Genomic DNA, 26,252 nt, shown 5'->3' on the forward strand with positions numbered 1-26,252 from the left:
TAACTTTTCTTCCAAGGAGTAAGTGTCTTTTAATTTCATGGCTGCAATCACCATCTGCAGTGATTTTGGAGCCCAAAAAATAAAGTCTGACACTGTTTCCACTGTTTCCCCATCTATTTCCCATGAAGTGATGGGACCAGATGCCATGATCTTCGTTTTCTGAATGTTGAGCTTTAAGCCAACTTTTTCACTCTCCACTTTCACATATATAGATATACATACAGGAATCTTATAGCTCTGTCTCTGTATATAGAATGTATATAGAATCCTATATATATAGAATATTATACAGAGAGAGAATATATACTGAATCCTATAGAGTCCTGCTATATTAAGTGAAATACGCTGACCTGTAAATGTTGAAAGCTAACATAAAGCTGTTTAACCAGAAAAGCTTGTGTGCAGGTGGCCAGTTCATGGGCGCTTAGTTGCTGAGTCGTGTCTGACTCTGTGCGACCCCATGGACTGTAAGTAGCCTGCCAGGCTCCTCTGTCCATGGGATTCTCTAGGCAAGGATACTGGAGTGGGTTGCCATGCCCTTCTGCAGGGGATTTTCCCCACCCAGGGCTCGAACTTGCATCTCCTGCATCTTCCACACTGAAGAATGATTCTTTACCCCTAAGCCACAGGGGAAGCCCCTCCACGCCATTAGATAGTCACATACAGACAAGTCTAGTGCTCTGACCTCCAAGGCTCCCTTTGGTCACTTACGCAACTTATCAACACAAAGTGAACTAAAGAGAGGAAGCAGCTGACCCCAGGAGTTCAAAGGTGATGCAGAGGTGATTGCGGAAGTAGAAAAAGTCCTTCATGTGCACCACGTTGTAGGTGTTGTCTTTGTCCTTCCGTCTGAGAGCTTCCAGGATCTTCAGCTCCACCAGGGCCTGGTGGTGAAATCTGGAGAGGTTGGGGAGTGGTGGGGAGGGTGCGGGTGGGAAGAGAAGACACGCTGTCGCATCAGCTACAGCAAGTAGCCCTCTTCTCAGTCCTCCCCATCACGCGCACAGGACAGGAGGTGCTAAACACTCTAGACTCTTGCCTCCTCTCTGCGCCATCATGGAATCCAACAGATAGAGAGGGAAAGAGGGAAAGAAAAGGAAAAGCAGAGAAAAAAAGCAGAGACAGGAAGGGCTGGCATCAAGGAGCAGCTGATGTCACACAGAGTGAAGAAAGCCAGAAAGAGAAAAACAAGTAGGGTATATTAACACGTATATATGCAATCTAGAAAAATTATACTGAGGAACCTATTTGCAGGGTAGCGATAGCGACGCAGACGTAGAGTACAGACTTGTGGATACAGCGGGAGAAGGAGAGGGTGGGGCGAATTGAGAGAGTAGCATTGAAACATACATTACCGTATGTAAAACAGATAGCTAGTGGGAAGTTGCTATATAACAGAAGGAGCTCAACTTGGCGCTCTGTGACAACCTGGAGGGGTGGGATGGGCTGGGAGGCAGGTTCAAGAGGGAGGGGACATATGTATACTTATGGGCGATTCACGTTGCTGTATTGCAGAAACGTACACAAGTTAATTAAAAATAAAATTTTAAAAAAGAATGGGCCAAAATCACGCAGCCCTTCCTCCACAGCTGCTGCCTTCCACCAAAGCCACACCTCGTTTTGTTCCTGATGATTTTCAAGGCCACCAATTCATTGTTTTTATGATCCAAGCACTTGGCCACCTGTCCAAAGGACCCTTTTCCAATTATCTCCAGAACCTCATAGCGGTAGGCGATGTGGTCGTGCAGGACCTGCAGAAGCCAAGTAGGGGTGAGGGAGGAAACCATGGTTTCCAGGTCACTTGGCATTTGTGCATTTTTTGCACATAGCATCAGTGTGGCGGTGTCATAACTATTCACTTGCATGTCATCATTCACACTGATTGTGTTGACTTGAGGCCAAGGGCCGGGTTCTATTCATTTCTGATAGCTCCCTCTGTATTTCAGGAGTCCAGCAGGTGCCCAAGCATACAATAGGCTCTCAGTAAATAGGTGTTCCATGAACACTTGCTGACAAAATAAATGTGGAAGTACAGCTGTGTTGGGGATGTAGCTCTGTGCACTGCGTACTGTGCATTTGCTGAAACACAAAGAGGATGGAGATTCTGAGCGTACAGAAAGCAAACATCCTTCCTCTGCCCCGTGGTGCTCTAAGAGTTGAGATGGAGGAACTAGGTTGCAGTGAATTAACATCCCTGGGGAACTTCTCAGAGACTCTAGACCCTGGTGGGAGGGAGATGAGAGGAAGGAGAAGTTGACAGCCTCTGGCTGAACTGAAGGTAAGGTTTAGAGCGGAGGTTCTTAACCAATGGCCCGTGAATAATCCCTGCCCTTGAAATTTTGTGTATGTACAGTCTCTTCTGGGATAATGATTTTATAACTTTTATCAGATTTCCAAAGAGATCCTTGACCTAAAAATGCTAAGAACCAGAGCTCTAGACCAGTAGTCCCCAACCTTTCTGGCACCAGGGATCGGTCTCATGGAAGATAGTTTTCCACAGACCGAGGCGGGGGGAGATGGTTTGGGGATGATTCAAGTGCTTTACATTTGTTGTGCACTTTACTTCTATTATTATTACATCAGCTCCACCTCAGATCATCAGGCATTAATTAGATCCTGGAGGTTGGGGACCCCTGCTCTAGACAGATGTGTGCCAGAAACTAAATCCTTGCTTCTCAAGGTCTGGTCCAAGGACCAGCCATGTGGGCATCCCCCGGAAGGTTTTTAGAAAGGTAAAGTCTCAGGCTCCACCCCAGACCTGCTGGCTAGGAATTTTCGTTGGTAATGCGACTCCCAGGTGATCTGTGCACACCAGAAAGCTTGGGAAACACAGCCCTGAATTCGATTAAGAAAATCCACTTCTTTTATAAAACCATCAAAGATCAATTGTGTCTCCTAATCTAAGAGGAAGTGTCTGAAGGAGGAATTTCCCAGCAGTCTGCAGGGCTAGCGGACTAAGCGTTACCCATCTGGACATCCTCAAGGTAGAGAGGAACATCTTGTAGCCTCCACACGCCCCCTGCAGACTGGGGAAGAGGCAGCAACCCTGGGCACAGAGACAGGGAAAAGTTTCTGGCACCTTTAGGAAACTGAAGGGAGCACTGTGCACGAGGGGACAGTGGGAAAATGTTTTTTGTCTGTTTGCAGGAAATGACCTCCATTATAAAATAGAAAAAGGTGCATGGGCTTGTATGGAGGAAACAAACAAAAAAAGGGAATCTTAGAAAGATTGCGTTTTAGTCCATGGTCTGGCCTTCCCAATGGGTCCAGGCGGCACTGGAGAGGAACCTGGGAGAGGGAGGATTCATCCAGGATGCAAACCTGTCACCTCTAATACTCTTGAAAATCAATATTCTGTGAACAGAGTGCTTTGTGTACTAACTGCATGTTTCTCCCCGTTTTTATACCTGGTATTTCTTTGATTTTAGCACCAAACAGAATCCTTCAGGACACCCAGAATTTCAGATACATTGGCACCAAATGCTGTAATATACCCCACGCTCTTTTCCTTTCCAGACTATCTCTTGTCCCTAAGCCCCAAACCCCAAAGCCAGTTTCCACAAACCCCTGCCCCATCACCTTCATGTAGGAGCCATGTTCATCATCGAAACTTGTCTTGCTGAATTTTTCCGGAGCCATGTGGAGCTTCTCGGCTTCCAGACCCAAGAACCACAGTTCTGTGTAGCCCAGGATCTCGCTTTGCTCATAAGAAGACAGCTGCTTCTTAAAAAACTTTAGGGCCTCTGTGTGAAAAATACTGCAGATGTTACTTAAGATGCGGTGATGTGAGGATGTGCCCAGGTTTAGACTAGAGCATCCTTTCCTTATTCATGAGCCAGATGGCTCTTTCCTCAACAAGGTGGCTAAGAACCTCACTAAGGACCATACATCCTGGATCTCACAGGATCCAAGTGGAACAAGGATGGATGTGTCAAAGTGTAGTACTGATTTCAACCAAGCAGGAAGAAAACACACCAGAAGGGTAGGGAAGGGGATTTCCCTGGTGGTTCAGCAGTTAAGACTTCACCTTCCAGTGCTGGGGTGCAGGTTCTATCCCTGATCAGGCAGCTAAGATTCCACATGCCTCACAGCCAAAAAAACCCAGAACATAAAACAGAAGCAATATTGTAACACATTCAATAAACACTTAAACAAATAAGGAAGCAGAGGGAAGATTTAGTCCCCAAAGAGCTATGGGTGCAGCAGCGTGGGTAGAAGATTCCAGGAGTCAGCATTGTGTCAACAGAAGCGTATAGTTAAGGCAGAAATCACCCAAGTTCATCTGGCATTGGGCCACACCAAGTCTATCCTGAGAGAGTTCGCAAACTACAATGCCTTCTAGGGAGCAGGCAGGTGGCATAAATTCGACTTTCAAGTCCAGGAGGTCTTCCTGCTCAAATCTGCAGAGAGCCAGGAGGTCTCAGTCTGGGAAGGGATGTGTGTTGTGTCTTATCTGCTATACTGGCCACACTGCATCGGGGGCCAGTGTCTGGTCTGGGGCAGACGGGGTGGGATTCAAACTTTAAGAGAGACTGTGAGGGGCTTCCCTGTCATGCTTCCACTGCAGGGGGGATGGGGTTCAATCCCTGGTCACAGAATTCAGATTCCATATGCCAACTGATCCCAAAGCAGATATTAGGTAAAACCAACAAGAGCTGAAGCATCAGCTACAATGATGCAAAGCAATACAAAAATACAGCCACTTGGAAACAAACTCTCTCCCCTAAATCTTGGATCAATGTGAAATCAAATGTGTAATTACAGAATGTTTGGAAGAAAAAATATATGACTATTTCATATTAAAACAAAGCAATTTGGTGGCATTAAATTGTGTCATATTAAAAAAGAGAGAGAAACAGTGTTAAGAGCAGGTGAACCAGGATGAGGGATGAGGTGAGGGGACATCACGTTCTTTGACAAACTGCTGAAGAGTCGGAGAAGGAACTTCATGAGGAAATGAAGATGTGTGTGAGACCAGGCCTATACATGAAGTGCCCAAGTTATCTCTGCTCTTTGTTCTTAATAAATTCACCCCCTTCTGAAATGCTCTGTGTCTGGAAATTCTTTTCCAACCCTCACTCGGACTGCCCTGATGTATTCAGTTGGCAAAAAAGTTGGTGTTTTTCCATAACCTCATAGAGGAAAACCCGACCTAATTCTCTGGCCAACCCAGTACCAGCACAGTAAGTGACAAGGCCCGGCTGGACGTCGTGACCACCCCGCCCCAGCCCGCCGCTGCCCCAGAGCCACACCTGCCGCTGTCAGAGGCACCTTGTGTTTGTGCTTCTTCGGCGGCTTCTCCTCTGCTTTGGCGTCTTGGGTTTTCACGTTCAAAGGGAAGACCGTCTCAGAAGGCTTGAGCTCAGAAGACTTCTGACGGTGAGCTGGACTCTCCTGTTCAGGGAAAGACACACGCAATCAAGGACTCTCTGGGCCACTTCTGGGTGTCCTAAACTATGGTCCTGACCAAGAATAGCCCTAGCTAGCCAGACTCTGTTTTTTCTCTCCAGGGAGAAAAATGGTGATTGCAAGACAGTAGGGGGACTTGCCTGGTGGTCCAGCGGTTAAGAATCTGCTTGCCAACGCAGGGGATGAGGGTTTGATCCCTAATCTGGGAAGGTCCCACGTGCCGCAGAGCCTGTGCTCTATAGCCCTGGAGCCACGGCTGCTGACGCCAGTGCACTCAGAGCCTGTGCCTCGCGACAGAAGAAGCCACCGCAACGAGAAGACGGAGCCCCACAAGGAAGAGCAGCCCCAGCTTGCCACAACCGAAAAAAGCCCTTGCACAGCATCGAAAACCCAGCACAACCAAAAAATAAATTAATTAAAAAGAAGTGACAGTAGGTTTTCACAATCTTTCTCTCCAAGGAAGGACCCATCTGACTCTCCATATTCCCTGTGAAACTCCTGTACATTACAGTTTGCAGCGGACAACCCCAGGGACATCTTCCTGCAGGAAGGATGGGAATGGTTCTTTCCTACTGACCTGGAGAAGGCCAGTTCCTAACTAGATACAGTGACCTGCCCAAGGGCACAAACACTTGAACGTTGGTGCATATAACAGCTCTTTAACTCGGCACTTCCTCACGTGATCTCATTTGGTCCTTACACAAAACAATTAGGAGACACGGAAGGAAAATCAACATTTTGTACTGTTTATACATGCTTCTGCCATTAATACACTCGACACTTAACTTTTCAGTGAATCCTCATGACAGTCCTGCCATGAGTCTGTTTAATACAGAAAGTCAACGACTTACTGTTCAAGTTTACATTCATTATAAACATTACATTCATCACTTCTCAGCCTTTTGGCTAAGATCAAGTGTAGTATGGGAGTTTCCCAGGTGGCACAGTGGTAAAGAATCTGACTGCAATGCAGGAGACTCAGGAGATGGGGGTTAGATCCCTGGGTCAGGAAGATCCCATGGAGGAGGCCAGGCAACCCGCTCAAGTATTCCTGCCTGAAGAATCCCATGAACAGAGGAGCCTGGCGGAGTACAGTCCATGGGGCCACAAAGGGTCGGACACATTCCTTGTAAAGAAGGTGAACAGGACCGGAACCCGACTCTTCAGCTCAAGATGGTCTTTTCCCTCCATCCTAGACCTCTCTGAACTCAGACTGAAAGCAGAAAGGTCTTTTCACCTGCCTGCCCCAGGCCACACCCACTGCTCCCAACTCACCTGATACAGCAAGGGCTGCTTTAGTGGGAGTTTACTGCCGATGTGTGGGAGGTTCACCATGGTCTTCTTCCCCTTAGTGTCCACGAAAGGCAGTGACGTGAAGCTGGTGTTAGTGTTCTATAGGAGAAGCTGGTAAGTTACAGAAACCTTGGGGGACCCAGTGATCCAAGCATCCTCCCCAGAGCAAGAATGAGCCAAATCCGAGGCAAAATCTGCCTTTGAAGTTCTTGGAGAGAAAAGTGGAGTGGTCCTGCAGATGGGCTCTGGGTTCAAACCCCTGCTCCTACACCTTCTAGCTGCAGACCCTGGACAGTCACACTGACCCCTTCTGTCAGCTTCAACTATCTCAGCACTGCCATGGGGATAAAACTGGGACTTACTTCACAAGGCTTCTGTGAGATAAACCAAACAATTTATGTAGAATATTCCAGACACATTAGCCATTATTATTATCATGTCAAGATCTCACCACCCTGACCAGGGGAAGTTCTTCCTGCTGTACAATGCAAACCTTCCTCGGGGCAGTACAAGTGCCCAACTCCTCTAACAAATATATATACTTCTTATGGCCATGCCAGGCAGCATGTGGGATCTTAGTTCCCTGACCAGGGATCAAACCTGGGTCTCCTGTATTGAAAGCTCAGAGTCTTAGCCACTGGACCCCCAAGGAAGTCCTCTAGCTCCTCTACACTACTGACTTGACCTGTCCATCTGGATCCCTGCTCTCCCCCGCACTGACTGACTGATTAGGAGAGAGATAGTCTGATGTTTGAGCTTCCCAGGTGGCGCTAGTGGTAAAGAAACTGCTTGCCAACAGAGGAGACACAAGAGACGCAGGTTCAATCCCTAGGTTGGGAAGATCCCCTGGAGGAGGCCATGGCAACCCACTCCAGTCTTCCTGCCTGGAGAATCCCATGGACAGAAGACCTGGTGGGCTACAGTCCATGGGGGCGCAGAGAGTCAGACACAACTGAGGTGACTCAGCATGCACGCACAAAGTCTGTCAGTGAAGCAACATTTAAAATTGGGCAGAGATGGGGTGTGATGATGCGGGTAGAGCGTGTTCACCATGCTCTGCTGAGTGGTCCAAAAATGCCTGTTAAAGGCCATCCCCCACCACCCACCTCTCCTCATCCTCTGCTAGGGAAAAGACCTGAAGCATCACTTCCTACCTGATTCAAGAACTGGGTCACCCTGAAGTTCTTGACTTTGAAAGGTGGTTTCTGGATTTGAAGCAAAGGCTTACTCTGAACCTGGACCCAGTGAGAGAGAATTGGAATAACATGTGACTTGGTGTCATCGTCAGTGCCCAATGCTTATTTTGCTTCATTACAATAAATGGAATACAGACAAAGCCAGCTCTCCTGACCCCCAAGCTAGGAAGAGCTGAGAGAGGCTCAAACAACAGAATGAATGAGTGAATGAACAAATACCCAAACAAATGATCTTTCCACCAGTGCTTATCCTGAATTGACTTGCCCAAGAGTTTTCACACTTTAAAAAATTTCACAGAATGCTTGCTTCAAATAAAATCTTAACCAGGTGCCTTGGACATGGGAGGACATAAAAGCAGAGCTGCTCTTTCTAAAGAGAAGAAAACTGTCTATGATCTTGCCCAGAACCTCTTTTCCCCTCAGAGTGGCTCTGAAGGTACCTTAGCAGAGTGAAAGTGAAAGTGAAGTCGCTCAGTCGTGTCCGACTCTTTGCGACCCGTGGACGGTAGCCCAACAAGCTCCTCCGTCCATGGGATTCCCCAGGCAAGAATACTGGAGTGGGTTGCCGTTTCTCTTCACCTTAGCAGAATTTACCAGAATATAGGAGTCTGGACACCAATGACCTGATCAGAGTGTACTTCACCTCTAGAAAGAGGTGGGGTGGGAAAGACCAAATAGCAGAGCTGTGACCCACTAAAGGGCAGTAAACTCACAGTGCAGGGGTGTGACATAACACATTTTTGTTTTCTTAGTTATTAAGTCGAGTCTGACCCTGTGACCCCATGAACTGTAGCCCACTAGGCTCCACTGTCTATGGGATTTCCCAGGCAAGAATACTGGAGTGGATTGCCATTTCCTTCTTCAGGGGATCTTCCTGGCTCAGGGCTTCAACCCATGTCTTCTGCATTGGCAGGCAGATTCTTTTACCACTGAGCCACCAGGGAAGCCCAGCATAACAGATCTCAGTTACCTAAAGGTTATGCATTTACTTTAATATTCATTTAAACAACTATAGCACATTAAACCTGTAATTTGGTGGTTGTTATTATGTAGGACAGAACTAACATTTAAGTGAAAAAGGGAGTGTGAGGACTATGTAGATGTGGCAAAAAGCATGACAGCGGCACCAAAACGACTCAGGTTTAGCAAAGACACATTACAGCTTGAATCTGGGTCCTGCTCTTTGAGCCCACGGCTTCTGTTTCCAGCTCTTTATTCAGTTCAGTTCATTTCAGTTCAGTCACTCAGTCATGTCCGACTCTTTGCAACTCCATGAATCACAGCACGCCAGGCCTCCCTGTCTATCACCAACTCCCGGAGTTCACCCAAACTCATGTCCATTGAGTTGGTGATGCCATCCAGCCATCTCATCCTCGGTCATCCCCTTCTCCTCCTGCCTCCAATCCCTCCCAGCATCAGGGTCTTTTCCAATGAGTCAACTCTTCGCATGAGGTGGCCAAAGTATTAGAGTTTCAGCTTCAGCATCAGTCCCTCCAATGAACACCCAAGACTGATCTCCTTTAGAATGGACTGGTTGGATCTCCTTGCAGTCCAAGGGGCTCTCAAGAGTCTTCTCCAACACCACAGTTCAAAAGCACCAATTCTTCGGCGCTCACATTCTTTCTTCACAGTCCAACTCTCACATCCATACGTGACCACTGGAAAAACCATAGCCTTGACTAGACGGACCTTTGTTGACAAAGTAATATCTGTGCTTTTCAATATACTGTCTAGGTTGGTCATAACTTTCCTTCCAAGGAGTAAGTGTCTTTTAATTTTATGGCTGCAATCACTATCTGCAGTGATTTTGGAGCCCCCCAAAATAAAGTCTGACACTGTTTCTACTGTTTCCCCATCTATTTCCCATGAAGTGATGGGACCAGATGCCATAATCTTTGTTTTCTGAATGTTGAGCTTTAAGCCAACTTTTTCACTCTCTGCTTTCACTTTCATCAAGAGACTTTTTAGTTCCTCTTCACTTTCTGCCATAAGGGTGGTGTCATCTGCATATCTGAGGTTATTGATATTTCTCCCAGCAATTTTTATTCCAGCTCATGCTTCTTCCAGCCCAGCGTTTCTCATGATGTCCAAAACTGAGACACAGCCTGTGCCAGACCCACATCCATAAAACTTAGTATCCGGGCCACAGTGAAATAGAAACTGGGTATGATACTTCAACTTAGTATTACCCAGCACAGCTAAGCCCTCCAGAGACTTGTCATGATGAGGACTACTTTTAAAAAAAAAATTTGGCACAGCATGTGGGATCTTAGTTCCTCATCCAGAGACTGAACCTCTGCCTGCTGCACTGGAAGTGCAGAGTCTTAGCCACTGGACCATCAGAGGAGTCCCCAATTTAATTTATTATTATTATCTTTTTGCCACACTGTACAGCATTCAGGACCTTGGTTCCCTGACCAAGGATGGAACCCAATGCACCCTGCATTGGGAGTTCAGAGTTCAACCCCTGGACCACCACGGAAGTCCCTGATGGGACTATTCAGAACAGTCCATCTTGATTTCCTAGAAAAGGGACATAGTCTAAAGAAGTGGGGGCTACATAAAGCATGGACCATGCTGCTGTCTGAGCAAAAACTGCAGTTGCAAATCTGAGTCCCAACTTTTCACGAAATAACTTTGTGGGGATTAGCCATCAATGGTGACAAGTTGGCTTTGAGGATGAGCTGGGGAGAAGACTGGACAAATTAAAAGAACATTACAAGGGCTTTCCTGGTGGCTCAGTAGTAAAGAATCTGCTTGCCATCTTAGGAGACACAGTTTGATCACTGATCCAAGAAGATCCCACATGCCTCGGAGCAACTAAGCCCAAGCACCACAACTACTGAGCCTGCGCTCTAGAGCCTGGGAGCTGCAGCTACTGAAGCCTGAGTGCCCTGGAGCCCATGCTCTGCGACAAGAGAAGCCACTGCGATAAGAAACCACCCACCGAAATGAGAGAGAAGCCTGTGCAGCAGTGAAGACCCAGCACAGAGAAAAACAAACAAATAAAATTATCTTTTAGAGTACATTACAAAACACAACCAAAACCAAATGCCAAACAAAAAGCATGGGCAGTGAGTGACAGCAAAGCAGAAAGCGACCGCTGTGAATGCAGTCCATCCAGGAAGATGTCCATCCAGCGGGTGGCTCTTGGAAAGGGGTGTGGCTTGACCTGAGCCTTCATTGGAAGGGAGGGTATGGAACATGCTCATTGGGTGAAAAAAACAGAATCTGGGCATGCTCTGAAGGTCTTCACGGCTCACGCTGGTTAAGCTGGAGCAGAGTGTGGCCTGTGGAAGGCACTGAATAGCCAAGTTAAGACACTTGATTGTTATCTTAAGGAGACGGAACTAAATGTAATGTGATATCCTGGGTGGGATCCTGCAACAGACCAAAGACGTAAGGTAAAGAAAAAAAAAAAAAAAAAAACAAGGAAATCTGCCCCAAGTATGGATGGAGTTTTGTTAATAATGTATCAATATTGGCTCCCTGTTGTGACTAGGTACTATAAGAATATAAGATAATAATAGGGGAACAGACATGGGGTATGGAGTGGTATAGGGGAACTCTGTACTGTCTGCTTAATTTTTCAGAAAATGTAAAACTGCTCTTTAAAAAGGCTATTAATAAAACACCCAAAATCTCGGAGGGGAGTGACAATATCAGAAGGATGGTTACCTAGGACACAATAAAAGCTTGTTACATGTGATCCACAGGACAGAGTCAGGTCAGTGTGTGGAATATAGAGGGAAGTCGTTTCTGGGATAATAAAAGGAAGGATTTTCTAAAGTCTAGAGCTCATGAGCTAGTGAGCGCCCCATCACTGGAAGGACAGAGTCCCCCTGGTGAGCATTTGTGAGAAATTTGCACGGACTTGGGGTTGGCTGGGTAGGTGTAACCTCCAAAATTCCAATCTGTCTATAAGATTCATTCAAGCGGCCGCTGGGAGTGTGTCTTAAAGCAATCCTTCATTTTTCTGTGGAACCAAGACTCAGAACCGCTGCACAGAAGAGGGCTTCTCAATCTTTGTCACAGTACTCCACACATAAAAAATGGTATTTGCAAGACAAGCCAGGTAAAGAGAGGAGGCAGGTCACAGATGCCATCCACCCCGGGTTCCAGCTGCTCCAGGCCTGACCACCCTGAGGACCGCTGGCATTCCTATACACCTGCACCCACTCACAGGACCGGCAGGTTGCACAAATATATGAACTTTCTGCTTATTTGTCTCTGGAAGTTTCCCCAAGAGGCACCCATCACCCATGACAACCCTCATTGTACCGCAGCATCCCCAGGAGGTAGGAAGAAGAACATGTGATCGCCTGCATCCACCAGGGCAAATAGAAACTTTCCTTTAAGACTATGAGCTTAATGCATTATTCTGTGGCCCCTTACTGATCTCTGAGCCAATATAACAGGAGTCTCTTTAACAGTCCTGAACTCTGAGTCCAGATTAGGAATCTGCAGTGTAAAACAGATTTTATTCAAAGGGTACATGGCATTGGAGAGGATTCCTGTGTTGTTTGAGACCTGGGCCCTGGCAGGTGGCTGGAGAAAGCCTCTGGACGGGTATGGGGTGGAAGATAAAAAGATGGGGCCTTGGAGAAGGCCATCAGGCAGTTTTCAGGACCTCCTCTTATTCCATCAAAGCTCTAGGAGGCCTGCTCAACAGCCAAAACTCATCTTTGAGACTCCCTTATCTCCCAAATGTTTCATATGAACACAGGCTGCTTTTATAATTTAAAAATACCACTATTGGTAAATCGGTGCAGCCCATGTGGAAAACAGTTGGGAGGCTTCTCAAAAAGCTAAAAACAGAACTAACATATGACCCAGCAATTCCACTCCTGGGTATTTATCCCCAAAAACAAAAACATTAATTCAAAAAGATACATGCACCCCAGCATTCATAGCAACATTACTCACAATAGCCAAGACATGGAAACAACCAAAGTGCCTATCAAGAGATAAATGGATTAAGAAGAAGTGGCAAATATATGCATGGAATACTACCCAGCCACTTAAAAAGAATAAAATTTTGCCACTTGCAGAAACATGAATGGATTTGGAGGTCGTTACGTTAGGCAAACAGTGTTTTCTGTGCTGAGTTGTTCAGTCATGTGTGACTCCTTACGACCCCAGGGACTGTAGCCCACCAGGCTGCTCTGGCCATGGAGCTATCCAGGAAAGAATACTGGAGTCAGTTGCCATTTCCTATTCCAGGTATCGGCTGCACATATAACTATTCAAACTACTGCACAATTGTACTCATCTCACATGCTATCAAAGTAATGATCAAAACTCTCCAAGCCAGACTTCAACAGTCAGTGAACCATGAACTTCCATATGTTCAAGCTGGATTTAGAAGAGGCAGAGGTACCAGAGATCAAATTGCCAATATCTGTTGGATCATGGAAAAAGCAAGAGAGTTCCAGAAAAACATCTACTTCTGCTCTATTGACTATGCCAAAGCCTTTGACTGTGTGGATCACAATAAACGGTGGAAAACTCTGAAAGAGATGGGAATACCAGACCACCTTACCTGCCTCCTGAGAAATCTGTATGTAGGTCAAGAAGCAACAGAACTGGACATGGAACAACAGACTGGTTCCAAATAGGAAAAGGAGGACGTCAAGACTGTATATTGTCACCCTGCTTATTTAACCTATACGTAGAGTACATCATGTGAAATGCCAGGCTGGATGAAGCACAAGCTGGAATCAAGATTGCTGGGAGAAATATCAATAACCTCAGATATGCAGATGACACCACCTTTATGGAAGAAAGCGAAGAAGAACTGAGAGCCTCTTGATGAAAGTGAAAGAGGAGAGTGAAAAAGTTGGCTTAAAGCTCAACATTCAGAAAACGAAGATCATGGCATCTGGTCCCATCACTTCATGGGAAATAGATGGGGAAACAGTGGAAACAGTGTCAGACTTTATTTTTGGGGGCTCCAAAATCACAGCAGATGGTGACTGCAGCCATGAAATTAAAAGGTGCTTACTCCTTGGAAGGAAAGTTATGACCAACCTAGATAGCATATTAAAAAGCAGAGATATTACTTTGCCAACAAAGGTCCGTCTAGTCAAAGCCATGGTTTTTCCAGTGGTCATGTATGGATGTAAGGGTTGGACTATAAAGAAATCTGAGTGCTGAAAAACTGATGCTTTTGAACTGTGGTGTTGGAGAAGACTCTTGAGAGCCCCTTGGACTGCAAGGAGATCCAACCAGTCCATCCTAAAGGAGATCAGTCCCGAATATTCATTGGAAGGACTGATGCTGAAGCTGAAATTCCAATACTTTGGCCACCTGATGGGAAGAATTGACTCACTGGAAAAGACCCTCATGCTGGGAAAGATTGAAGGCAGGAGAAGGGGATGGCAGAGGATGAGATGGTTGGATGGCATCACTGACTTGATGGACATGAATGTGAGCAAGCTCCGGGAGCTGGTGATGGACAGGGAAGCCTGGTGTGCTGCAGCCCACGGGGTTGCAGAGTCAGAAACGACTGAGCGACTAAACTGATGATAACTGGCAAAGGATTAGTAAATACTTTAAATAGTTTTTATGTATTAAATAAATATATGTATATTTTATTTCTATTTTATTCACGTTTTATATATTATATATAAATAGTCTACAAATCAGTAAGAAAAAGACAACACAAAAGAAAAATTTAAGCAAAATCAGGCACAGCCAGGCACTCCACAGAAGAAGAAACACCAATGGCCAATAAACATATGAAGAGAGAGAGGTTCAATCTCATGATAATCATCAAAATGCAAAGTAAAATAGAAGAAAATATTGTCATGTCTTCTAAACTGGCAAACTAAGAAGCCACACTGTATCAAGGAATAAAAAGAGTGTGTACCAGCAGAAACGTGTACATCCTACAAGAGGCCAGGTACATTCATGCTGATGCTTTAGAAAATATTGGTGTCATCTGGTAAAGTGAGGCATTCACATACCCTGGCACCCAGCAAACCCCTCCTAAATTCACGCTCTAGAAACCCCTGCATGTATGCACCAGGAAGACATGCAGTGTTTTTAATGGCAAAAACATAAGGGAAAAAACACTCACCCATCAAAACTGATAGGAAGTGCAGTACACCCAATACCACTGAATATGGCAGTGAAATTGGTCCATAAGCAGGTTCCCAAGAACAATATTCACATATCGAAAGGGCAGGCACAGGCACTGATCAATCAGTGTGACGACCTGATCAATCCAAGTGAAACCAGTCAAATGCTGTCCAGTGTTTGTGAGTACGGAGCTACAAAGTGTGCTTTAAGAGAAGACTGAGCAGTACCATTCAAGACATATAAAAGCATGCAAAATTAAACAATACACGGTTAATGGAATGATAAATGTAAAACTCAAAAGACTGGTTATCTCAGGGGGGTCAACGGACAGGGTGAAATAAGATGGGGAGGGACACACAGGGGCCATCTTTCTTAAACTGTGCATTGGAAACATGCAAAAGTGCCTACTGTATACTATCCTTTAGACCTGACACATATACTTAAAATTTCTTTTTATTATGATTTTTTAAAGATTTTTTTGATGTGAGCCATTTTAAAGGTCTTTATTGAATCTGTTACCATGTTGTATCCGTTTTATGTTTTGTTTTGTGTTTTGAGCCACAAGGCATGGTGGGATCTTGGCTGTCTGACAAGGGATCATCCCTGCACCCCCTGTATTGGAAGGTGAAGTTTCAACCACTGGACCGCCAGGGAAATCCCTGAATATTCTTTTATACATACTCAACATTTAATAATAAAAAACCATTTTTTAAAAAGCATGAATGAATTATAGAATAAAATCTGAATTCTTATTTCAGCCTTTATTAGCAGAATTACTTTATCTGGTAACTTGCTTAATCTCTTTAGTTCTTAGTTTCCTCCTCTGTAAAATGGGGGTGCCGACTTGCTCAATGTTGTTGAGAAAAGAAAATACAGAAACACATATGGGGTTGGGGCTGTATTTCTAACATCAACTCATCCCACCTCCAATGTCAAGCAGATGGATGCTAATTTTCATGGCCTGAAGAAGTATTCAACAGGAGTTATCTACCTGCTCTGACTAATTCTGGTACTCAGAGACATGCCTCCATGCCTGCTTGCCCCATGTCCTTGTCACAGCAGTGGAAAGTAAACTCCAATCTTTGACCTCCTCTCTCCCCAAATTGAGAGCACCCTGGGAATGCAAAACAAAACCACTGGTACTTACTAAGTAGATCTCAGGAGGAAGAGTGGGGTTCTAGGAGAAAAATGGGAAACAGCAAGTAAGCACTGTACTTCAGAACCCCAAGTCCACCCAAACACAAATATTATGTTGTGTGATGTGCTGATGTTTCATGGAACCATCAATTCTAGATTGGCTGCTTATGGTTATATTCAAAGTTCACCCCATAAAAAAATCAGTTCACTCCATAAATATGAGTTCACTCCATAAATAATGGTGAAAGTGAAAGTGTTAGTCACTTAGTCATGTCCGACTCTGTGACCCCATGGGCTGTATCCCACCAGGTTCCTATGTCCGTGGGGTTTTCTAGGCAAGAATACTGGAGTGGGTTGCCATGCCCTCCTCCAGGGGATCTTCCTGACCCAGGGATGGAACTCGCATCTCCTGCAGCCCCTGCATTGCAGGTGGATACTTTACTACTGAGCCACAGGGGCAGCCCAAGGGTAGAAGAGAAGTAACAGAATGGGTGCCTACTCTCCCAAGGCTCAGCACGTGTGCTGAGATACTCTGTGGCACCCAATCACTTGTCTGGGAAACTGCAGTTAGCAGAGCTCCCTTGCCCATGCCTCTCCCAGGTAACTTCCCTGGGACAGCCCCACCTGAGAGCCCAGAGTTCTGAATCTGCTCCGGTCCCAGCAGCGGCTGTGAGCTTGTTTTCTTTGAAAGGAATGGACATGAGTTTGAGTAAACTTCAAGAGTTGGTAATGGACAGGGAGGCCTGGCGTGCTGCAGTCCATGGGGTTGCAAAGAGTCAGACACAACTGAGCGACTGAACTGAACTGATTACTATCTAGAGCATCACCCATTTCTCAAAGACAGCTGAAATCAATTTTCTAAAAAAATTATTGGATTATAGTTGATTTACAGTGTGTTAGTTTCAGGTGTACAGCAAAGTGATTCAGTTATACATATATTTCATATTATATATAAACTTGGTTGCTTCCCTGGTGGCTCAGACGGTAAAGCGTCTGTCTACAGTGTGGGAGACCCAGGTTCGAGCCCTGGGTTGGGAAGATCCCCTGGAGAAGGAAATGGCAATCCACTCCAGGACTACAGCAAAGTGATTCAGTTATCCATATATTACATATCATATGTGAACTTACATTTACACATATACATATATTCATTCTTTTTCAGTTTCTTTTTACATATGTTCTTTTCTTATATAGGTTATCACAGAATATTGAGTAGAGTTCCCTGCGCTATACAGTAGGTCCTTTCTGGTTATCCATCTTATGTATAGCAGTGTCTGTAATTAATCCCAAGCTCCTGATTTATCCCTCCCCCCTCCACATTGTCTGAATTCAATTTTAAAAGCCACATTTTAAAAAACTTTCTTGACTGAAATATTATCAAGATCCACATTGAAAAATACTTACATATTAAATTATTATAATGCTACTTTTATAACATAATATTAAATATCATGAAATAAATATAAATTATTATTAGTTTATTTAAATATGTGAATCTTTTCAAGACTTGTTCGCATCAGTTGTTAGGCTACCCTTATAAGTTATAAATTTAAATAGTATTTTTAAATGATGCTGTCAATCTGTGAGTTAACAAATGACAACATATGTGAGTTTATCTTGAATGTGATTTTTTATTTTATTTTTTGACTGTAATTGCAGCAGAATTTTCTTTCCTTAAAATTAATTTAAATAAATATGTGAAGAAACACATAACAGAGTTGCCATTACTCATCAAAGAGGCATGGGATAGACTTGTTGAGAATATGGGTTTGAATTTTATCCTCCACTCACTCGTTTATGGCCATGAAACTTACCTGAGTTAACTGAGTTAACTTCACCTGAATCTTAGTTTCCTCGTCTGTAAAATGGAGACAATAACAGTACTGGCCACTAAGATTTCTTGGGAGCTATCTAAACACTCAACAAGCTAAATACTCAAGCAGCTAAAACAAAAAATGTAAACTGCAAAACTCACGACGATTTTGCCAAAGTAAAATCACAACCAAGATCATTCTGTTTGCATATTTTAAAATGTGAACAGAATGTTACCTTTCTTATAATGTCATATTTGCTGTAGATTTACTATTTCAAATATGTTATATTAATTTTTGTTTTATCAAAGGAGATGTTTCGGTATTCATAAATCTTTTGCAAATGTATACACTGCAAGATGTTTTTTGTTGTACATGATAATAGTAGAGGTAGGGATGGGGAACAATGGATTTTCCATTAGGGTATAATTTTATGAAGTATAATCCCAAGGGAGGAAGGCCAAGGTTAAATCTGGAAAACTGCCTGGAGGAGGGGGCCTAAACGTAAGAAGGAGGTAGTGATGACCTGCAGAGGAGTTTTCACTAGGCCTTGGGTAGATGCTGGACTCGCTCTTCTCACTCAGTGATGCAGGCAGGGTTCAGGAAGTCAAACCAGAATGCTCTGGGATAAAGTCTGCTGCAAATTTTTCAGAACAAAGATCCCAGGCAATATGACCTTGTGAGTAAGTGATAAAATCCATACTAAAGGCATTAGATTAGAAAATACACCTGATTTAGAAGTTGACCTTACAGAGGGCAGGCACAGTGTCACCGCATCACAGTATTGGTGCCGTGGCATTTTGCTAGCTTTCAAGGCAGAGTAAAACAAAAAAACAGCATGACCGTGCTAGGAAAAACAGAAACAGACCTTTTCTGAAACAGTTCTTGGCTATTTGATCGAAACCAGGACACTTCCAGTACTGAGCCCAGATAAACAGGGCAGGGCTGCAATCCACGGGGTTGCAAAGAATTGGACACGACTTAGTGACTAAACAAGAACAACACACAGAGCAGAATAAAAGCTGCTTCGGAAGCGACATTAACCCAGGATTCCTCACATGCAGGTCACCTGTTAGATTATTATCCTGAAGTCCTCAAGTTCAAGAAACCATACGCTGGCCATCCAGCTTGTTTTCCCTCTGGCCCACCCAGACCTGGCTCTGCCCCTTCCCTTCCCCCTGTCACCACAGATGCTTGGGGCACAACAGTCCCACTGGGTCCTGAGTTCCCAAAACTTCACAACAAAACCTTTCTTCTCCCAAATGAAATGCAAGGGTCCTTACCTTCACAGAGGTGAGATTTTGTTTCTTTGTTGCTTTCAAAATTGGGAAGGATGTCAAACTGCCTTTCCTTGGCTTTTTAGCATCCATTTCAGTCCTGCAGAAGGAGACAAAAAGATAAACCAGTATTAGAAGTAAAACACAGCAAGTGCCCTACACACGAACCTTCAAGTCGCGAATTCTCAAAGATGCAAACGTGTGTTCACACGTCCAATCCCGGAAGTTAGTTCATGTGTCTGGTGTCCATTGTCACGTGCATGCAGCCTCTAGAGTTGGGTGTGCTTTCGTGTACTTTACCTTACAGAACTGTTGCTTTACAACATGAGAGCCTTACTAATGAAGATCTGATGGAATTGGAGGCCCAGGGAAAGGACAAATGTAGACAAGAGGGAGATGAACAAACTGAAGAACAGAAGAGATACACGACGCAGGAGATGACAAAGGGACTGTCTTTATTTCAGGAGGCACGGTTAGTTTTGGGGGGCTTAGGACCTGAATGTCAAACAGGGCACAAAGGCTGCAGCAGCCGTTCAGAACAAAGTCCAGCGCTACCGCACCATCTATGATGAGGAAAAAAAAGAGCTACTTCCCAGAGGTCACTGGATCGTTTTTCCAAGAGGGGTGATAGAACTGAATCTGACAAGGAACCAGAAGCTGTGCTGTCAACATCAGGCGCGAGTGAACTGGCAGCTTGCCCTCCGTCTCCTGTTGTTGACCATCCTTCAGCTCCACCCTCTCCCGCCTCCTCTGCCTCCTCCAGTCAGTAACTCTTCTTGCCTGGTCACTCGATGCCAGCCCCTGTGTGCCAGCTGTTGTGTTGTCCTATTGTACTTTTCAAGGCACTGTACTGTAAGCTTAGAAATGTTTTATTTACTTTTTGTTTGCCTTTTATGTGTTATTTGTATGGAAATATCATACAGCTATTGCAGGGTAGTACTATATAGTCGATTGTGTTAGTTGGTGCCTAGGCTCACTTTGCTGGACTTACAAATAGGTTGGACTTAGCGAACGCACTCTCGGAAGGCAACTCGTTTGTATGTAGGGGACTGACTCTGTAAGTAATGGTCCCCACCCCAGGATGGGAAGAATGCCGGGCAGCCTTGGAGAAGAGAAAGTGGCAGGTCTAACTATGGCTGAGGCACCACTGTTCCTCTTGTCTCCCTTCTGGTGGCCTACGTGGACACTGGATAACCTTACGTGCTCATACCAGAGCCAAGGCAGGACGAGGAGCTAGGAAGGAGGTTAGCAGCTCAGGACATCAAGCAAAAAGCCCCACCTCTGTCTGCTGACTGCAGAGTAAACCATTCTCCAGCCGCCGGCATCTTTCCCTCTAAAATATGGACCTACTCATTAGCTTAAGTGATCCACGCTTCTTCTGGATTCACTGGGTCACATTTGCACCTTCTTCCTTCCAAGCACAACTCCCTAAATAATTAACTCATGGCAAGATGAAAAACTAACTCCCATAAGCTTATGGACTCTAGCTAAAGTGGTGACTTGAGGAAATGGATGATCGAGTCTTAGAGGGTTGTCACGCCATCATCAACCTCCCGTCACATCAGCAGACCTCCGCTGAGACTCCACTCCATCTCTTGGAAGCCCCCTTTTCAGCCCCTCACTCTAGCAAGAGCCAAGGGAGTTAAGAATCCACAGAATAGGAGCAGATCAGGCACAAAAGCAAATGTTATCACAGCTTCTGCAAACCACGCCAGCCATAAGTTCTTGAAGTGTTAGTCACTTAGTCATGTCCAACTTTTTGTGACCCCATGGACTGACTGCAGCCCACCAGGCTCCCCTACCCGTGGAGTTCTCCAGGCAAGAATCCTGGATTGGGTTGCCATTTCCTTGTCCAGAGATCGAACTTGGGTCTCCCACATTGCAGGCAGTTTCTTTACCATCTGAGCCACCAGGGAATAAGCTCTTGGGGACACGCTATAAGCGGTGACAGCACCATGATTGAGAAGTTATTCAGAGGAATACTGCTTTGAGAACTGAGATTTTAAGTTCCTATTATTTTTCATGGGTCAGAGTTTTCCTGCTTCTACAGCCCATTACTATCTCCTTCCTCTGGATTTCAACACTTCTGTCTATAGAGATCATTTTGTCACTTGGTCAACAGCGTTAGTGTTAATTATCATGTGTTAGAGCTAGTGCTAAGTCGATTCAGTTATGTCTGACTCTTCGCATTCTTATGAACCATAGCCCACCAGGCTCCTCTGTCCATGGGATTCTCCAGGCAAGAACACTGGAGTGGGTTGCCATTTATGTGTCTGTTTGTATCTTGCAAATCTCCTGGGGACAGAAATGGTGAACTGGTATTTTATGTTTTATATTTATCATGGGGACAAGGACAGCAGCTTGCATTTGAAATCTCTTGGTACAAATTTGCTGAAAGGAAAGACATCTAAAACAGCTTAGGTTAATTTATCTGAAATGTTCAGATCACCGTGTGCCAGACACTGTGCCAAGCATAGAAGAATCACATATAATAAACCAGAATCCTTGCTTTTAAGAGTTCAGAATCTGGTGGGCAAGACAGACTGTAAACAGTGGCACCGCGTTATTGCAAGCACAACAATCTTATACATAATGTTTCCTCTATGTATGAAAGCGGAAGTGTTAGTCACTCAGTCCTGTGCAACTCTTTCTGACCCCACCAGGCTAATCTGTCCCTGGAATTTCCCAGGCAAGTATACTAGAGTGGGTTGCCATTCCCTTCTCCAGGGGGTCTTCCTGACCCAGGGATCAAACCCGTGTCCACTGCATCAGCAGGCAGGGTGCTTACCACTGAACTACCAGGGAAGCCTTTATCTATCTAGACCGAACTTCAAACCCCAGAAAGAAAAGACATCTTTTGAGATTCGTCTGTTGTAATTTCAGGATTTCTACTGCAGTAGATCTTTCTGCCTGGGGACCACATTCAGGGCAGAGACTGCGGCAAGATACAACTTGCAGGGAGTCCCTTTACAGTTCTGGGAACAGGAGATGGTGTATTTAACATGCTGCTTCTGCCAAAGAGAACTCCTTAGCTTCTATGCAATTCTCCCCGATACTTTCCATGGTCCACAGATTCACAGATGCTTAAGAGCTGGAAGAATTTTTAGAAGCTATCCCCCCGCCCCTCATCCCACCACTGGTGTGAATAACCTTCTCAAGAGGATTCCAAGTAACCACTCATCTCTGCCTGAATATTTCTGGAACAAAACTCACTGTTTTCCCAGACAACCCATTTCACATCCAGCTGTTAACCTTCACATGGTTGGACCTCCATCAATGTCAATTGGAGAAAATGATCTTGAACAGCATCCTCTGCTGACACCTGTTCTCCGCTGCAGATACCTATTCCCTGCCGACAGCTGTTCTCCTCTGCTGACACCTGTTCTCTTCCGCTGACACCTGTTCTCTGCTGACAGCTGTTCCCCTCTGCTGATACCTGTTCGTCTCCGACACCTGTTCTCTGGATGACACCTTTTCTCCTCCGCTGACACCTATTCTCCTCTGTAGATACTTGTTCTCCTCCTCTGACACCTGTTCTCTGCTGACACCTGTTCTCTGCTGACACCTATTCTCCTCTGCTGACACCTGTTCTCTGCTGACACCTGTTCTCCTCAGCTGACACCTGTTCTCTGCTGACACCTGTTCTCCTCAGCTGACACCTGTTCTCTGCTGACACCTGTTCTCCTCTGCTGACACCTGTTCTCTGCTGACACCTGTTCTCCTCAGCTGACACCTGTTCTCTGCTGACACCTGTTCTCCTCTGCTGACACCTGTTCTCTGCTGACACCTGTTCTCCTCAGCTGACACCTGTTCTCCTCCACTGACACCTATTCTCCTCTGCAGACACCTGTTCTCCTCCACTGACATCTGTTCTCTGCTGACACCTGTTCTCTGCTGACACCTGTTCTTCTCCACTGATACCTGTTCTCCTCTGCTGACACCTGTTCTCTGCTGACACCTGTTCTCCTCCACTGACACCTGTTCTCTGCTGACACCTGTTCTCCTCTGCTGACACCTGTTCTCTGCTGACACCTGTTCTTCTCCGCTGACACCTATTCTCCTCTGCAGACACCTGTTCTCCTCCACTGACATCTGTTCTCTGCTGACACCTGTTTTCTGCTGACACCTGTTCTTCTCCACTGATACCTGTTCTCCTCTGCTGACACCTGTTCTCTGCTGACACCTGTTCTCCTCCGCTGATGCCTGTTCTCCTCCGCTGATATCTGTTCTCCTCCACTGACATCTGTTCTCCTCCACTGACACCTGTTCTCCTCCACTGACACCTGCTCTCCTCCACTGACACCTGTTCTCCTCTGCTGAAAACAGCCTGTTCTCTGCTGACACCTGTTCTCCTCCACTGATGCCTGTTCTCTGCTGACACCTGTTCTCTGTTGATACCTGTTCTCCACTGATACCTGTTCTCTTCCACTGACACCTGTTCTCCTCCTCTGACACCTGTTCTCCTCCTCTGACACCTGTTCTCTGCTGATACCTGTTCTCCTCCACTGATACCTGCTCTCCTCCAGTGACACCTGCTCTCCTCCACTGACACCTGTTCTCCTCTGCTGAAAACAGCCTGTTCTCTGCTGATACCTGTTCTCCTCCACTGATGCCTGTTCTCCTCCTCTGACACCTGTTCTCTGCTGATACCTGTTCTCCTCCACTGACACCTGTCTCCTCCACTGACACCTGTTCTCCTCCGCTGACACCTGTCTCCTCCACTGACACCTGTTCTCCTCTGCTGACACCTGTTCTCTGTTAACACCTGTTCTCCTCCACTGACATCTGTTCTCCTCTGCTGATATCTGTTCTCCTCCACTGACACCTGCTCTCCTCCACTGACACCTGTTCTCCTCTGCTGACAACAGCCTGTTCTCTGCTGACACCTGTTCTCCTCCACTGATGCCTGTTCTCCTCCTCTGACACCTGTTCTCTGCTGATACCTGCTCTCCTCCACTGACACCTGTTCTCCTCTGCTGACAACAGCCTGTTCTCTGCTGACACCTGTTCTCCTCCACTGATGCCTGTTCTCCTCCTCTGACACCTGTTCTCTGCTGATACCTGTTCTCCTCCACTGACACCTGTTCTCCTCTGCTGACATCTGTTCTCTGCTGACACCTGTTCTCCTCCGCTGATGCCTGTTCTCCTCCGCTGATATCTGTTCTCCTCCACTGACATCTGTTCTCTTCCACTGATATCTGTTCTCCTCCACTGACACCTGTTCTTTGCTGATACCTGTTCTCCTCCACTGATACCTGTTCTCCTCCACTGACACCTGCTCTCCTCCACTGACACCTGTTCTCCTCTGCTGACAACAGCCTGTTTTCTGCTGACACCTGTTCTCCTCCACTGACATCTGTTCTCCTCTGCTGATATCTGCTCTCCTCTACTGACACCTGTTCTCTTCCACTGACATCTGTTCTCCTCTGCTGATATCTGTTCTCCTCCAGTGACACCTGCTCTCCTCCACTGACACCTGTTCTCCTCTGCTGACAACAGCCTGTTCTCTGCTGACACCTGTTCTCCTCCACTGATGCCTGTTCTCCTCCTCTGACACCTGTTCTCTGCTGATACCTGTTCTCCTCCACTGACACCTGTCTCCTCCACTGACACCTGTTCTCCTCCGCTGACACCTGTTCTCTGTTAACACCTGTTCTCCTCCACTGACATCTGTTCTCCTCCGCTGATATCTGTTCTCCTCCACTGACATCTGTTCTCTTCCACTGACATCTGTTCTCCTCCACTAACACCTGTTCTTTGCTGATACCTGTTCTCCTCCACTGATACCTGTTCTCCTCCACTGACACCTGCTCTCCTCCACTGACACCTGTTCTCCTCTGTTGACAACAGCCTGTTCTCTGCTGACACCTGTTCTCCTCCGCTGATGCCTGTTCTCCTCCTCTGACACCTGTTCTCTGCTGATACCTGTTCTCCTCCACTGACATCTGTTCTCTTCCACTGACACCTGTTCTCCTCCACTGACACCTGTTCTCCTCCACTGACACCTGTTCTCTGCTGACACCTGTTCTCCTCTGCTGACACCTGTTCTCTGCTGACACCTGTTCTCCTCTACTGACATCTGTTCTCTGCTGACACCTGTTCTCCTACACTGACACCTGTTCTCTGCTGACACCTGTTCTCCTCTGCTGACACCTATTCTTCTTTGCTGACATCTGTTCTCCTCTACAGTGCTACAAAGAGCACACTCACCCCCTCTTCTACTCAAGAGCTCTTAAATATTCAAAACAGTGGCTTTTTGCTTCCCCAGCACCTGCTCATCTTCAGGCATCTGTGCTTTTACATCAAATCTCTCCTCATTTGATAGAGTATCCAGGCAGGAGAGAAAGTCTGGACTAAAAATGACCTCCCTTAAAAAGCCTACCGTTTGCTGGAATTAATGTTCTCTTCTAATCAACACTTTGTTGGGCAGCCAGAATTTTGCATCCCTCACCAGGTCACTGATTTTTTTCATTTTTCTTTTTAATTGGGGGATAATCATTTTACAATATTGTGCTGGTTTCTGCCTTATATCAACATGGCCACTGATCTTCAATTAAAGCAGACAAAACCAGTACTGGCTTTTTTCAGCTGTTACAACACATTCATGTTGGGTCTGTGGTCAGCACTGGTTCTCCACACGCTGAGAAGTGTGCATTACAGTTCAGGTGCTGGCAACAATAGCAGTTGGAAAGTGGCTGACATACCAGAATCCCTTCACATTTATCATCATTCTCTTTGATAAGGTCCAAAACAGAGAAGGGAACTAACAGACGTAAGTCTCAGAACCAACTTGGCAGAGTCCATGTTTGGAGAATTCCTTAGAACACCTAGATTTTATGTACCTACGTGTAGACAATTAAATCCCTCAAGCAAGACCGGTGACTGAGGACACTTCCACTGCTCTTTTGTAGTCTGAACTTCCTGTTTAAACAGCCTCACACTTTCGCCAAGTCTCCTTTTAAGCCTGAACAGTGAAACCTGAGTTAATAACATTGTTGATCATCAGTCATCCAAAACAGGTCAAAGGGGCCGCAGGTTACTTAAGC

General features: G+C 45.6%; 1 protein-coding gene across 1 annotated transcript in view; it reads right to left on the reverse strand.

Annotated features, from left to right (window-relative positions):
- Window positions 1-25,151, reverse strand: part of DYRK4 (dual specificity tyrosine phosphorylation regulated kinase 4) — a 45,086-nt gene extending 19,935 nt beyond the window's left edge. The window contains exons 1-8 of the mRNA XM_052640633.1: window positions 23,353-25,151; window positions 19,213-19,306; window positions 7,857-7,937; window positions 6,685-6,801; window positions 5,253-5,394; window positions 3,580-3,743; window positions 1,615-1,751; window positions 757-897 (exon numbers count right to left, since the gene is read on the reverse strand). Coding sequence (XP_052496593.1) covers window positions 757-897; window positions 1,615-1,751; window positions 3,580-3,743; window positions 5,253-5,394; window positions 6,685-6,801; window positions 7,857-7,937; window positions 19,213-19,306; window positions 23,353-25,151 — 2,675 coding nt within the window. The remainder of the gene's footprint in view (window positions 1-756; window positions 898-1,614; window positions 1,752-3,579; window positions 3,744-5,252; window positions 5,395-6,684; window positions 6,802-7,856; window positions 7,938-19,212; window positions 19,307-23,352) is intronic.
- Window positions 25,152-26,252: the final 1,101 nt, after the last annotated feature.

This window comes from Budorcas taxicolor, chromosome 5 (assembly GCF_023091745.1).
Source record: "Budorcas taxicolor isolate Tak-1 chromosome 5, Takin1.1, whole genome shotgun sequence".
Lineage (NCBI taxonomy): Eukaryota > Metazoa > Chordata > Mammalia > Artiodactyla > Bovidae > Budorcas > Budorcas taxicolor.